The 14,237-nt window shown below is 54.9% G+C and overlaps 3 protein-coding genes across 7 annotated transcripts in view; all 3 read left to right on the top strand.

The window, feature by feature from the left end:
- Positions 1-2,026, top strand: part of PLEKHM2 (pleckstrin homology and RUN domain containing M2) — a 37,539-nt gene extending 35,513 nt beyond the window's left edge. For all 3 annotated transcript variants that reach the window (XM_080920643.1, XM_080920642.1, XM_080920644.1), the window contains 3 exons: positions 24-203; positions 296-412; positions 1,069-2,026. In XM_080920643.1, coding sequence (XP_080776769.1) covers positions 24-203; positions 296-412; positions 1,069-1,206 — 435 coding nt within the window. In that variant the 3' untranslated portion in view covers positions 1,207-2,026. The remainder of the gene's footprint in view (positions 1-23; positions 204-295; positions 413-1,068) is intronic.
- Positions 2,027-3,932: 1,906 nt separating this feature from the next.
- Positions 3,933-8,727, top strand: SLC25A34 (solute carrier family 25 member 34). Of its 3 annotated transcripts, XM_080922016.1 has the most exons (5): positions 3,933-4,475; positions 5,244-5,309; positions 5,395-5,547; positions 6,314-6,448; positions 7,076-8,727. In XM_080922016.1, exons 1-5 carry the CDS (start codon positions 4,056-4,058, stop codon positions 7,256-7,258), a joined length of 957 nt encoding a protein of 318 aa, XP_080778142.1. In that variant the 5' UTR covers positions 3,933-4,055; the 3' UTR covers positions 7,259-8,727. The 3 variants fall into 3 exon arrangements, with proteins under 3 accessions (XP_080778142.1, XP_080778143.1, XP_080778144.1); XM_080922017.1 differs by lacking the exon at positions 5,244-5,309; XM_080922018.1 differs by lacking the exon at positions 6,314-6,448.
- Positions 8,728-9,391: 664 nt separating this feature from the next.
- On the top strand, positions 9,392-12,984 carry TMEM82 (transmembrane protein 82; the record flags this gene model as incomplete). Its single annotated transcript, XM_080920974.1, has 6 exons — positions 9,392-9,479; positions 9,663-9,735; positions 9,899-10,073; positions 10,690-11,107; positions 12,157-12,347; positions 12,543-12,984. 6 exons carry the CDS (start codon positions 9,392-9,394, stop codon positions 12,597-12,599), a joined length of 1,002 nt encoding a protein of 333 aa, XP_080777100.1. The 3' UTR covers positions 12,600-12,984.
- Between the last annotated feature and the right edge of the window lie 1,253 nt (positions 12,985-14,237).

Raw genomic sequence — 14,237 nt, 5'->3', positions numbered from 1 at the left:
TCCCACCTTCTGCTTATGACCAGGTCATACCCCAGGGCATAGCTCCCAGCCCCTGTATCCCTTGCTGCCTGGTGATCACGGCGGACCGCCTCTTCACATGCCACGAGGATTGCCAGACCAGCTTCTTTCGCTCCCTGGGCACAGCCAGGCTCGCAGACATCACTGCTATCTCCACAGAGCTGGGCAAGGAGTACTGTATTCTGGTGAGCGGGCAGGGTTAGGGTTAGGTAGGGGTGGGCGGGACTCAGGCTTCGCCCAAGGAAATCCATGCTCACGTGGAATCCGCTGCCCCTAGGAGTTCTCCCAGGATAGCCCACAGCTGCTCCAACCCTGGGTCATCTACCTGAGCTGCACTTCCGAGTTGGACCGGTTCCTGACTGCCCTGAGCTCTGGGTGGAAAGCCATCTACCAGGTACCTAACCATTCTTGGGGCGAGGCCTGGCCTAGCCTGAAGGGTTCTGGGGACAACAGTTTGCCAACAACTCTAGACAGACAGAAACTTTGAGCCAAAGAAGCAAGCACCACTGTCAGCATGTCTGTCAGAACTAAAAATACCACCAGGAGCTGCCCATTCCTGACCTGAGTTCCAGTCACTGTGAGACTCTGGTGGGCCTGGTGAGATGCCGGACAGGCCCTCCCCCACCCCAGCCCTGGAGAAGCAGTGACTTGGTGTGGTTTGGTTTTGAGACGAGGCCTTACTATGCAGTTCTGCCCAGCCTAGAACTCACAGGGAAAAATCTGTCTCTGGCTTCTGGGATTAAAGGCTGTGTCCAAAGGTGCCACCACACCCAGGGAGAGGTACTGTTGTGTGTGCGGTGCCCCCTGCACCCTGTCGTTCCAGGGCAGCTCTAAACTGTGCCAGAAACAGAAAACAGTCAAGAACAGATCCCCTCCCCCAGTGAATTCCAGGGAGAACGGAGAGCTGGGCCTTGGGGTCTGTATGCCAAGCAGAAGAGAAACTCACAACATGGAAGGTGTTCCAAAAGGCTACGCAGGGCCCTGGAGGTCTTCCATGGCTCTTGGGAGAGCAACCTGGAGTCCTTATGTTTTCTGCGTATCCCAACACAGGTAGACCTCCCTCACAAGCCAATCCATGAAGCTTCCGTCAAGCAGAAGTTTGAAGACGCCCTGAGCCTCATCCACAGTGCCTGGCAGCGGAGCGACAGCCTCTGCCGCGGCAGGGCCTCCCGGGACCCCTGGTGCTGAGGCGTGGCTGGGTGACATTGAGCAGGCGGGAAGGAGGCAGGCCGACCAGCTTCTGCACTGTGGTATGCCACCACGGTGTTTCAGAGCCAGGTGTCGACAGCCCACTCCTACCTTGGGGTGGCAGAACCAGTCTGTGTGGCCTGAGATAGGGATTCAGAGTCAGTGCCTGGCACTGTAGGCATCCTGCCCAGCGGTAGTGACTAGAAGTCACTGGGGCAGAAGGTCTGAGCCCTGTGGGCTCCGTAGGCACTTGGTGTCCCCTGGCCACCACTTTAGTCCTCACCATCTGCTCAGGGTGACAGAGAGAATGATAGCATCTATTGAAGTGGAAGCAGAGACAGGAGGGTGGGTGTGCCATCTTCCTCTCCTGGGTCAGGGGCCTGGGCGGATGGTCAGGGCCCCCTGGGGGTCCTGAGTGCCCAGCCACCCTTGTTCATTTTTGAACACTGTCCCCACTGCACAGGGAAAGGCAAACACTAGGTATCTGTGCATGCCCCCTCTCACAAATCAACCCCACGCACAGCGGCCTGCCTTGCACAGCCTGGGCCCAGCAGCTCTCCACGGCTGCCAGAAGGCCCTGCATGTCCTCTCCTTTTCCTCAAATACAGCAGAGCTCGTAGGACCACGGATCAGTTGGCTCCTCTTGCTGGGAGCAAAGGAGAGGGGCCGAGAGAGGAGCAGAGCCCATGAGCCTGGTGGCTTCTTTGACAACCGACCCTTGCTTGGCTGGAGCTAGCCCTTCCTGAGGTCTTTATTAGGTCCCTTGAGGGACAGGTCAGGTGGATTGGGTATTTGTTTTTTAAAATAAAACTGATGTTATATTGCTGAGACTTGTCACTGACCCTCTTTCAGTGGGAGGTGGGTAGAAGAGAGTCCCCCCCCCCCCGTCTCCATTGTCACACACACACACACACACACACACACACACACACACACACACAGGTTGGTCTTGGCTGCCTGGAGGAGGAAGGCCCTGGAAGGCTGTTTCCTACATGGCCACCACAAGAGGGAGCCTGGTGGTTTGGCTGTTAAGGGAAATGGATAGAGCCAGCAGGGTCACTCTTCATGGGACCCTGAACACGCCGTTCCATCGCACACGGGCTCTGCAGTGTCTGGTGAGGGTGAGCATGGCTGAGGCACTAGAAGTTGGGGACGCAGGAGGGGCATGGGCCACCTTTTACTGGGTGAAGCGGGTTTTTCACCCGTCGGTCTCCCAGAGGCCTCTCTGGAGGCACCTGCACCAGGCAGCAAGCACTGAAACTAGGAAATGGAAAATTCTAGAAATAAGCACTGACGCAGGTTTTAAATATGCGCACTGGTTTGCATACTGTGTGCCACCTGCACAGGTGTGGCTCATCCAGTTGTCCAGCGTGTCCGTGCTGGGTCCGCCGTCAGGCACCTGGTTTTCACATCGACTGGGGGTGGAGCAGGATTTGTATTCAAGTAACCCTTTTTTTAATTTAATAACAGCCCTCAAAGTCACCCTCTGTGTCATGTGTGTGTGTATATATGCCCTCACACACATGCACACATACAGGATAACCTAAGCTATATACTGAGACCCTGTCTTTTTTATAAAGGCATTGACATCAGTGGTGTTTTCTGGGTGTGCTGTTGTATGCCTTGAAATCCAGCACTCGAGGGGTGGAGGCAGGTGGATCTCTGTGAGTTCCAGGCCAGTCTGGTCTCCATAGTTCCAGCACAACCAAAGCTACACGGAGAAACCCTGTCTTTAAAAAAATAATAATAATAGTGGGCTGGGAGAGATGGCTCGGTGGTTGGAGCACTGAATTAGCTGCTCTTCCAGAGGGCCTGGGTTCAATTCCTAGCACCTGCCCACATGGTGGCTTGCACTCACGTGTAACTCCAATTCCAGAGTATGTTTATGTAGTACCCTTTCTGGTCTCCATGTGCACCAGGCACACACACACACATGTAGGCAAAATGCCCATATACATTAAAAAGTACAAGACAAAGTCATGGCAGATCTGTAAGTTTGTGCTGTCAGTACTGGGGGACAGAGGCACACGGAGCTTGCCATGAGTCTGGAGGTGGCCTGGTCAGCACAGTGAGCCCTTGAGAAAGAGACACCGTCACACCTGAGACTGAACAAATCTCACCAGTGGTTCTGCAGGCTCTGGGGTCCTCCCTTGCATTCACTCTCGTTGAAATGGGACGATAAGGCTGGGCGTGGTGGCCTGCCCCTTTACTCCCAGCACTTGGGAGGCAGAGCAGGTGGATCTCTGGGAGTTTGTGGCCACCTGGTCTACAGAGCTCAAGTCAGGCCAGCCAGGGTTATATCAAATGACCTTGTTTCAAAAACCAAACAAGATAATTGAGTGAATAAATCTGAAAGAAAAGAAGGAAGAAAGAAGGAAAGAAAGAAAGGAAAGGAAAGTTGAGCTATAATATGGCGGATGCACAAATGGGACAGTTAGTTGCTGGTAGGCCATTGGTAGGGACAAGTCACCACAACCCCCAAGCTCTAGCTGTAGCCGAACAGGGACCAGAGATGGGACAGGAAGTCTAGAGGACAAGGAGGAGTGCCCTCCCTTACTCTTTCTTCCTGCCCACTGTCCTTGCAGTCACAAGTGACCTTTCCTCCAGATCCCAGGGCCTAGGCCCGCCCTGGCCAGCAGCAACTGGGATTGGTCCGAGCCAGAGGAGGTGTGTCTAGATTCCCATAGCCCTGCAGATGAACAGCAGGTGGAGTTCCAAGACAACCAGGGGCCTCCAGCCAGTGGCAGACTCTCTGTCCTCTAGACATGGAGCTGACCCCCCTTGGTCCCCAGCCCTGTGGCTACACAAGGGTGTGGACCGCCTAGACACTACCACCTCCAGACTATGCCATGGCGCTGACCCAGGCACAGACAACTCCTGCCATGGATCAGAGGGAGATGGTGTCACCAGCTGTGGACCTGGTGCTGGGTGCCTCAGCCTGCTGCCTGGCCTGTGTATTCACCAATCCCTTGGAAGTGGTAAAGACTCGTCTGCAACTACAGGGGGAACTGCAGGCCCCAGGCACCTACCCACGGCCCTACCGGGGCTTTGTGTCCTCGGTTGCAGCTGTTGCCCGGGCAGATGGGCTGTGGGGCCTGCAGAAGGGGCTGGCCGCTGGCCTTCTCTACCAGGGCCTCATGAATGGTGTCCGTTTCTACTGCTATAGCCTGGCATGCCAGGCCGGCCTCACCCAGCAAGCAGGTGGCACTCTGGTTGCAGGTGCTGTGGCTGGGGCATTGGGAGCCTTTGTGGGGAGTCCTGCTTACCTGGTAAGTGTCTTCTCCTTCCTTTACAGCTCTGTGACCAATGTGACCAGTGGACTTTGTGGCACTGGGTTGGGCAGGGCAGTCTGGGAGGGGACTGTCTGCTGGGAATATCTGGCTCAGACCTGGAACCTGCCCTCGCTCTGACCCTTGCTTCTTTGGGAGCCATGTCCACTGAGCTTAGCTGGGAGAAGGAGCAGGTTGGAAAGTAGGTAGATTGTAGCCCTCGCTTGCCTGTGGTTGCACGCAGAGAGCCTAGCGTACAGTAAGAATAAAAGCTACTACAGAGTGTAAGTCTGTTGTGTCCTGGTCTAGGCACTGAACAAATACTTTATACTCTGTCCTTGAAAGTAGCAGCACAGAGTCCCAAAGATCTCCTGAAGAAACCTGAGCCACCGAGATGCACGCCCAGGCTTCGGGATGTGGCTCGGTTGGTACTGTGCTTTCTTAGCACGTACTAAGCCCTGGGTTTGTTCCCAAGCACAACACAAGCCAGGCATGGCACTGCCTGCCTACCCATAATCCCAGCATTTGAGAGGTGGAGGCAGGAAAAGCAGACTTAAGGCCATAGTGACAAGACGAATTTGGGGCCAGCCCTTGGGTACACGAGGCACTGTCTCAAATTTTAAAATAACAAAAGTGAACTCTGGCCAACCAAGATTGTCTCAGAGCCTCAGATGTGGGGTCAGGGATACCAGGCAGGCGCGGGGCTCCAACATGCTCAGCTCGGTTCCCAGAGTCTATCCTAAGCTCTCATCTGCACTGTATTCCCAGGTCAAGACACAGCTGCAGGCCCAGACCTTGGCCACTGTAGCCGTGGGCCATCAGCACCAGCATCAGGTGACACACCTTCCCCAGAACCTGGGGCTCCAGGCTGTACAGGCGCCATGGCTGTCTAGTGACCCACACCATCTCCTCTCCGCAGGGTATCCTGAGTGCCCTGGAGACCATCTGGCGCCAACAGGGCATGCTGGGGCTGTGGCGGGGTGTGAGTGGGGCTGTGCCTCGAGTCACAGTGGGTTCAGCTGCCCAGCTGGCCACCTTTACTTCTGCCAAGACATGGGTACAAGATCGGCAGGTAAGGGGCTGGGAACACTGAAATACAGGGCAGTGGGAAGTTTCCTGCCTCTTCCACACAGGGTTGGTGACAGCTGGGGCCCAAAACAAAACCTGGTCTTGCTGAACACGGTGAGATGCACTTAGGTTTCTAACACTTAGGATGTTGAGGTGGTGGTGGGAGGGGAGGGGTCAAGAAGCTTAGGTGGTCCTCGGCTACACAGAGTTCAAAGTAGGCCCGGGCTACCTAGATGAGAAAGAGAAGAAGAAGGAAAGATAAGGGAAACGGGAAAGGATGATGGAGGGAGGGAGAAGAGAAGGAAGATGACATGGAAGGAAGAAGGGGAGAAAGGGAAGAGAGGGCTGGAGCTAGGAATAGCGATCCTCACCTGTGATCTCAGAACTTAGAAGGTGGAGGCAGAAGGATGGCAAGTTGGAGAACAGCCTGCTGCCTAGCAAGACCGGTCTCAACAAAGAGAGAATGCGCATGCACGCTTGAGGAAGGATGGAGTGAAGGGAGGGAGAAAATAAAATTGTTGGCTCTTCCATTATAGTTGCCACTAGCCTTTGTGTCTGACAGGAGTTTGGGGGCGGCCATCAGTGAACCCTAAAACCATGGAGGATTGCAGGGTTGGCATTGGGAATTGGAAATGGCTGGAGAGATCTGATTGGCTCACCCACCCCAGCCCTTCCAGCCCTTGGGGCGGGGGGGGGGGAGGGTGGGGGTGGGAGAGCACAGTAGGGGTGAATAATGAGAGCAGGGTCAGCAGCCTGTGCCATCCCCACAGTGGTTTTTGGAGGACAGCTGGCTGGTGACCCTGGCTGGAGGCATGATTAGCAGTATGGCTGTGGTGGCAGTCATGACCCCCTTCGATGTCATCAGTACTCGCCTATACAATCAGCCAGTGGACGGAGCCGGCAGGGTGAGCAGGGGACAGGAGGAACAGAAGATGTGGGGACACGGGACACACACACACACACACACACACACACACACACACACGCAGAGCCACCAGGGGACGCACACAATATTGGAAACATTTTAACGGGCAAGTCCCAAGCCCTTTGACTTTTTCCTGATGAGGAAATGAACTCAGAGACCCGGCTGAGGTCTCCCAGGTGGTCAGTAGAAAAGACAGGGTTGGAATGGCGGCCTTCCTGTCGTAATGCAGACAGGAAGTGTGAGGACAAAGGTGTGTGCCGATATCCAAGTTATACCCCTGCAGGAGGCTCTTTGCCTGTAGACAAAGGCTCCTTTAAAAAAACAGATTTATTATTTATTATATATACACTGTACATATACACTTTATTATATGCACACTGTAGCTGTCTTCAGACACACCAGAAAAGGGCATCAGATCCCATTACAAATGGTTGTGAGCCACCATGTGGTTGCTGGGAATTGAACTCAGGACCTCTGGAAGAGCAGTCAGTGCTCTAACCACTGAGCCATCTCTCCAGCTTTTATATATATCAGTATGTAAATCCTCCCAGACAAAAACAGATGCTACTCCTGACAGCTCAACTCTCCTCCCATGTTTGTCCCCCAGGGCAAGCTGTACAGGGGCCTCGCTGATTGCCTGGTGAAGACCTGTCAGCAGGAGGGACCCCTGGCACTCTACAAGGGCCTAGGACCTGCCTATCTGCGCTTGGGTCCCCACACCGTCCTTAGCATGTTCTTCTGGGATGAGCTGCGGAAACTGGCTGTGAGAGCCCAGCACCGGGGCACCTAGACTGGTCCCTCACCCCGCCACCAAGCCTGGCATCTGGTGGAAGTGGCTTCAGTAGGACCGGCTGCCCAGAGCCAGCTTGAGTCAGACCCTGCCACAGGTCGGGGGGAGGGGGTGGGGAACAGTGGACAACTGGGCTCCATGGTGCCTCAGGACCAGTGCGCCCCAAGTCACCACTCCTTGCTCCCCTTCTCTCCCCTGGGTTCCCGTGCCTTGGCTCACTGCCACAGTAATGCCTGCAGGTAAAGACCTCCCACTCACGGAGCCACTCAGCCATACTGGCTCCTCTGTCCCCTACCCACTGTGTGACCCCACAAGCCTCTCTCAGCTTAAGGAAATTGAGACTGAGGGAAGCCATGTCTCCAGCTGGAGCCACATACCTTTGCCGTGACATAGCCAAGCCTCTGCCTAGCCCCACACAGTGCTCTCAGTGAGGACACTGCTACATCAGGACTACTGGGCTTCCTGTCTCTCAGAGTGTGAGCAGTCCTTGGTGTCCCCAGAGTCTAGCTGGCCAAGGCCAGTTGTCAAACCAAGTTCTGAAGCCTTGATAGTTTAACAACAAAAACCCTGGCTTCCTACCTTCTGAAACCTGCAGTGTTTGGAAGCTCACCAGTGTTAGCTTCTCTCTTTTCTTTTTTTAAAAAGATTTATTATATATACTGCATAATATACACTGTAGCTGTCTTTAGACACACCAGAAGAGGGCATCAGATTTTATTACAGATGGTTGTGAGCCACCATGTGGTTGCTGGGATTTGAACTCAGGCCCTCTGGAAGAGCATTCAATGCTCTTAAAACCACTGAGCCATCTCTCCAGCCCCTCTCTTTGCTTTTATTTCAGTTCCTTGCGTTTTGGTGGAGCCAGGGCCCAGGCATGTCAGTCACATGATCTGCCAGTGGTCTACACCCCCAGCCCAAGACTGACTTCTCCTGAGGCCTCTTTCCTTGACTTTAAAATGAGCAGCTTCCTCTAGTCTTCTCTGGAGTCAAACCAGCTTTCCTCAGGCTGTGAACACAGATCAGTCGGCAGACTGCTCACCGGCTTCTCTTGAGGCTCTCGGTTCCATCCCCAGCACGGGGAATCTCAGCCCTGGGGAGGTAGAGGCAGGAGGATCTGGAGTTCAACGTCATCCTCAGCTCCATAGTAAGTTTGAGGTCGGTCAGCCTGGATTCCGGCTTCCTGTTGGTGTACATTCAGAGGAGCTCGGACTAGGGAAGAGGGTGCCTGTCCGCATGGGTCACAGGGCAGAGCCACTTCAGGGCCAACGACACACTGGGCTTTCTCTCCAGACCGCAGCCACACTCCACCACAGGGACAGGTGTGTAAGGCACCCAGTAGCCTTTCTACTCTGAAAACAGACACGCCCATTCTTGGCCAGGCAGCTTCAACCACCTTCCCCAACCACATCCCAAGTGGGAAAAAATACTCCAGATGAACACTCCAATAAAGTTTTGTACTTTCGAGACTCCCCTCTGCTTCCCTGTTCCTGTCCCACCCCGCCCCGCCCCAACCCCAACCCTGAGCTCTCAAACCCTTTCTAGGAAGGACCCAGAAAGCAGCACCCACCTACCCAGGCGAGGCCTGCCACCTAGTGGACCCAAGGGGAACAGTGTGACCCCGAGAGAGAACGCACGCAACCCGAGCCTTGGGGGGGGGGGAGATTTCAAACCCTTCTTTTCCTGTGTGGCCTGTAGAAGCCGAATTGCTAATTTTCAGAAGCCCGAAGAGACAGAACCCGAAAAGACCTAGCGCTGTCGGGGAGAACCCCTGCTTTGGGAACTTGAGAGCGCGCCAGCTCACACTTCAGGTTGAGTGCAAGCCACACCTGAGGGGGGGGCAGATCAGGAGCTGGCAGAGGAGGGACTTCCGGAAGGCATGGTGGCCTTGAAGTCTAGCGGGGACAGACCAGAATCAGTTCAATGCTTTGCCCTTGAGTCCTAAATGGGAAGACTCCAGCAGCTGCGGGCTGACAGTCGCTGAGTCCCGCAACCTGGAAGATCTAAGGCACCTGGCTCTCCTGCCCCGCCCCCAGGCCTTTGACCCTTTCCTAGTCCCTCCCCTGTCCTCTAGAGACACCTTTGACCGGTGATATCATTGGGTCTGTCCCAGCGCAGACCCGGCCCGAGGCTGCCATGTTCTCCTTGCCTTCCCTCTCCTCCTGGCTCCCCAACTTCCCTTCCTTTGAGTGGGGCTCCAGTCTCTTCGACAGCTTCCTGCAAGGTGAGCGCCTCCGGGATGCACACCTGCCCCCCCCCGTGCCTCCCTCTGGTGGGCGGGGTGCAAGGTGGGCCCCACCATCCACGTGAGGGCCTCGCTCCAGGCTGCCCCCTGCGCTCACCGTCCCTCCCCCCCCCCCCGGCCATCCTAACGCCCCCTCTCACCCCTCTCCTTTGTGTGGTTCAGGCCTGATCGGGGCCCTTGGAGTCTCGGTTCTCAACAGTCTCCTGAAAGTTTACTTCTTCGTGGCCTGTGTCAAGTGAGTGCCCACGTCGGTCCCACCCAGCCCCGCCCAGGCAGTTGGTCCCTGAGTCTGGTCTCTCCTGGAGAGGGCTGAGAGTGAAGCTGGAGCCCTGGCCACCCTCCCAGGACAGGACCCCCGTGATCGTGCCTCTCAGCCCGCACCCATTCTGCCCCCACAGTGACCCCCAGCGGCAGCCCCAAAAGCAGCGGCTTCGAGCGCAATGGGCCTCGCTTGAGATGGTGCATCTGGCTGGTCTGGCCCTGTTCCTGACCGTGATAGGGGCCAGAGTGGCCGCCCTCGTGGTCTTGGAGTTCTCCCTCCGGGCTGTGTCCACACTGCTGTCCCTGGGCAAGGTGAGAGTACAGAAGCCTGGGGCCACTCTGACCACTGCCATCCCCAGGATTGGGAAGTAGGTCCTAGTAAGCTGTCCCCCACCCTTTTCCTTCAGATGGAAACCAGAGATTGCAATTTCTTACCTAGCAGCAGGAGACTAACCCAACACCACCCCCACCCCCACTCCCCAATGTAGGTTCTGTGAGCTGGGACTGTGGGCAGTAGGTAGAGTGCTTGCCTAGCATGCACAAAGCCCTGGATTTGATCCCCCTGTACGGTGGAAACCCAAGCATAGCGAATATTCTTGCCTGAAGGAAGAGAAGTTCAGGGTCATCCTTGACTACTGGGTTTGAGGCCAGCCTGAAACACACTGGAACACATAAGATTTAAAAAAAAAAAAAAAAAAAAAAAACTTGCATTGCTGAGCCCTGCCAGCCCACTTCGTTCTGACAGCGGTAATGGTTAAGGGTCCTCTTGGATCTCCACAAATGGGACAACCGAGGCTCAAAGGAGCACTTGGTTTGTCTGTGAAGTCAGAACCATCACCCTCCAGCCAACCGGATAAGCAAGAGAAACCACCCTTTCAGACGCCAGCCTCAGGCAATGCAGTCTACCCTGGGCTCCTTTCCCCTGCAGGGCTCCGGGGACAAGGAGCGACTCCAGCTCTTCCTGGTGTGTCAGTTCTCCCTGGGCTGTGGACTAAGCTGTGGCCTCAGTTTCCTACAGGAAGGCGCCCCACACCGCTCCCTAAACCTACTGCTGAGCCTGGGGCTGGCCGCGCTCCTCGGCCTGGGTGCCCGGCGCCTAAACCACCACATCTGCAGCCTCTATGAGCTGCACAGTAGCCAACGCTACTGTGGGGTCTGCTTGGGCCTGCTGGCCAGCCAGCACAGCCTGCCCAGGTTCCTGGGCCGCACTCTGACAGTGGCTTTTGCTGTGAGCGATCTGGCAGCTGTGGCCCTCATCAACAAGGACTTCCTGAACACGTCAGAGGCCGTGCGATTCTGGACTCCGCTCACCATCTGCTACACGCTGTTGGTCATCTACATGCAGGGTGAGAGCCCCAGGGCTGGGCTCCCTTCCCTTGGCCACACTCCCCTTGTCATCCCAACCACCCAGTCCAGGGACAGGTCTTAATACTCTACTTCGGGGGTACTGTGGGCTTCTCAGAGGATATATATATGATATATATATATATATATAGTCATCATATAGGAGCCCTAAAGATCTGGTGCATGGGTTGGTCTTAAGGACTAGGTGAGGTGAAAGGGATTGTGGGCCAAAGCACAGAGTGAAGGTGTGGCCATTTACAACCACCGAGTGGGTTTCAGGGTTGTTCCCCCAAGGACCATAGGGATTAGTGTCCAAGCTGGCCAAGTTCAGAAAGGCCTGTCCCAGATCCCTGGCCAACCAGGCTGAGCAGGGAAGAGTGGTCCAAGCAATAGGAATAGCAAGTGTGAAGACCCCGAGGTGGGAACAAGCTTAGCCAGGCTCCGCGTACGAAATGAGGAGCCAGGACAGCTGTCATTCTGCGTAAGGGGAAGGTGGTTTGGATGAGGATGGGGGGATGGGACCAAGTCAAGTCTGACCGTGCAAGACCAGGCTTCCATTAGAATTCTCTAAAAGCCATAGGAAGTCCTGGGAGCATTCTAGGCAGAGGGATGACGTCATCTTATTGATGTCATTTAGGTGTTTAGGTCTCTTCAGATGGTCAGTGGAGCTTGGTCAGGAATGAAACTTAGGAGCCCTGTTGAGTGAGCTTTGGCAAGAGGGGAAGGTGACTGGGACCAGGGTGGGACGAGAGAGAGAGAGAGAGAGAGAGAGATGGCACATGCTGGACAGAAATGCACTGGGCTGTGGATGACTTAGACCAACAGGCAGCCAGGGGGAGATCCTTAGATTCCGGCCGTCGACGGGCAGGGCTCTGTCCTCAACCAGGGCAAGAAGTCTGTAGGTGCCCAGAGAAGAAAGCAGGGATGCAGGAAGGCAGTCAGGGAAGATGATAAAATCCCTGGGAAGAGCAGCTGAGAATTGGGACAGGCTGGCCCCGGCTGACCCTCAGAAGGTGCCGGCGGCCAAGGTAGTGACTGCTGTATCCTACAGAGGAGCAGCGGCAACATCGCTTCAGCCTACAGGGCCAGGTCCAGACGGTCCTGGTGCGCATGGGTGGTCTCTTCATTCTGCTGATGACTGTGGGCCGCTGGCTGGACCTCCTGGGTATCTTTGTCTCCCTTTTGGGTGAGCTGTGGTGCTTAGCCGGTATTCGCGCCTTAATTGACCTCTGCCAGATACAGGTAGGTACCTTTATGGACCCCCAGCTCTCCACCCTGTTCCCAAGGTTCCCTGCACCCCCAGGAGCCTGATTTTGACAAGATTCGGGAGGGCGGGGTGCCAGCCGTCAACCCGGAGGTCCCAGAGGGTAGGAAGGTTCTGATGATAATGGATCTGAGACTAACTGAGGGATGTGTCCCTTCTGATCCCCAACCCAGGGTTTTCCACCCCAGAGGCCTACAGTAACAGCAGCAGTAACAGCAGGAGAAGAATGAGGACGGACAGGTCCATGAGAGCCCCAGCCTTCCACGTGCGCCCCAGCCTTCCACGTGCGCCCCAGCCAGAAGAGCGGTCCCCTCCTGACTCGCCCTGTGGAGGATGTGAAGTTCAGTTTCAGGCCTGGACAGGCTAACCAGCAAGGTCTTGACCACAAAATGTGGCCTGAAGACTGAGCGGCAGAACTGGTCCCCACCTAGACTTTTGGGCAGGCCATGGGGGACTCTGGAGAAAAGTGATGTCCAGGGCTGGGGACCTAGAGAGGCAGGGATAGAGGCCTCTGAGTGAATCTCTCTCTCGAAGATGGGCAGCTTCATCGGAGCCACTTTTCCTGGCCAGGCAAGAGGAAGGACAATTGTGACCTCAGAATGACCCTGCCCTCTAGCCACCCCTCTCCGACCTTGCTTTCTCCGAAGACAATAAAATGTGACTTTTCTCAACCGGCGTTGAAGATCACAATGGCACAGGAAGGGAAAGAGGCTTCCTGAAGTGTGCAGCTTTCTTTGACAGAGTTCTAGGATATGAGCCTCAAACCTGGCCCTGCCCTGAGTTGGCCGATTCGGTCCACTAGGGCTGTGGGAGCAGAGACCTCAAACAGGGTGTTCAAAAGCCCTGTGAGTACTTACTGTGGAAGACCACACCAAACCCACAGTCAGTAGATCATCTTTATTTAGGGTGACTGAAGGCTTATAACATTTTGGGGCAAGGACATCCAGGATAGGCAGAGGTCATTGGCTGGGGGCTTAGGGTACCTAGAGTGCCTCATTTAGCACGGAGAAGCACTTCAGGAATCTCCAGCCTGAGATTCCTGGTAGACTTTGACCTTAATTAGCAGTTTTTCCTCATCCTTTATCAGGAAGCTCACAACTGTGTGTAGGAGGTTCTACAAGACACGTTCTTGTAGAGGGTACTTGTGTTCATGTTCAGAGTTACAGAGAATTAAAAATTTAAAAAGAAGTAGAGGCGGCTTATTAAGAAAAGAGAAACCCAGGGCTGGGAGAGATGGCTCAGCGGTTAAGAGCAGTGACTGCTTTTCCAGAAGTCCTGAGTTCAGTTCCCAGCAAGCACATGGTGGCTCACAACCATCTGTAATGGGATCTGATGCCCTCTTCTGGGGTGTGTGCAGACAGCTACAGTGTACTTATATACAATTAAATAAATTGATCTTTTTAGATAGAAAGGAAGGAAGGAGGAATTCATAGTTCATAACCAGCACACACTTTTAGTCCCAGCACTCGGGAGGCAGAGGCAGGTGGATCTCTGTGAGTCTGCTCTACAGAGTTAGTTCCAGGACAGACAGGGCCACACAGCGGGACCTTGTCTCAAACAAACAAACCAAACAGAAAAGGCGTAAACATTCTGCAGATGACAGTGGGCTGGTGATCTGGGGAAGGCATAGGCTCAAAAGCTCTCGGGTTAGCCGGGCCTGGTGGCACACACCCACACCTTTAATCCCAGCATTAGGTAGGCAGAGACATAGACAGAGTTCAAAGCCAGCCTGGAACTCTATGTAAACCAGGCTGGTCGCATGTGTAAGCCTAAACTGTTAATCCGCTCCACTCTGAGCTCCTGGCAGGCGATCACACTGCTTGCTACCCACCAGAGTTCTCTAGATTCGCTAGTGAAAACACACACAC

Source organism: Micromys minutus, assembly GCF_963924665.1.
Source record: "Micromys minutus genome assembly, chromosome: 9".
Classification (NCBI taxonomy): domain Eukaryota; kingdom Metazoa; phylum Chordata; class Mammalia; order Rodentia; family Muridae; genus Micromys; species Micromys minutus.
Note: the sequence above shows the minus strand (reverse complement) of the source record. Positions and strands in the feature narration are given on the sequence as shown.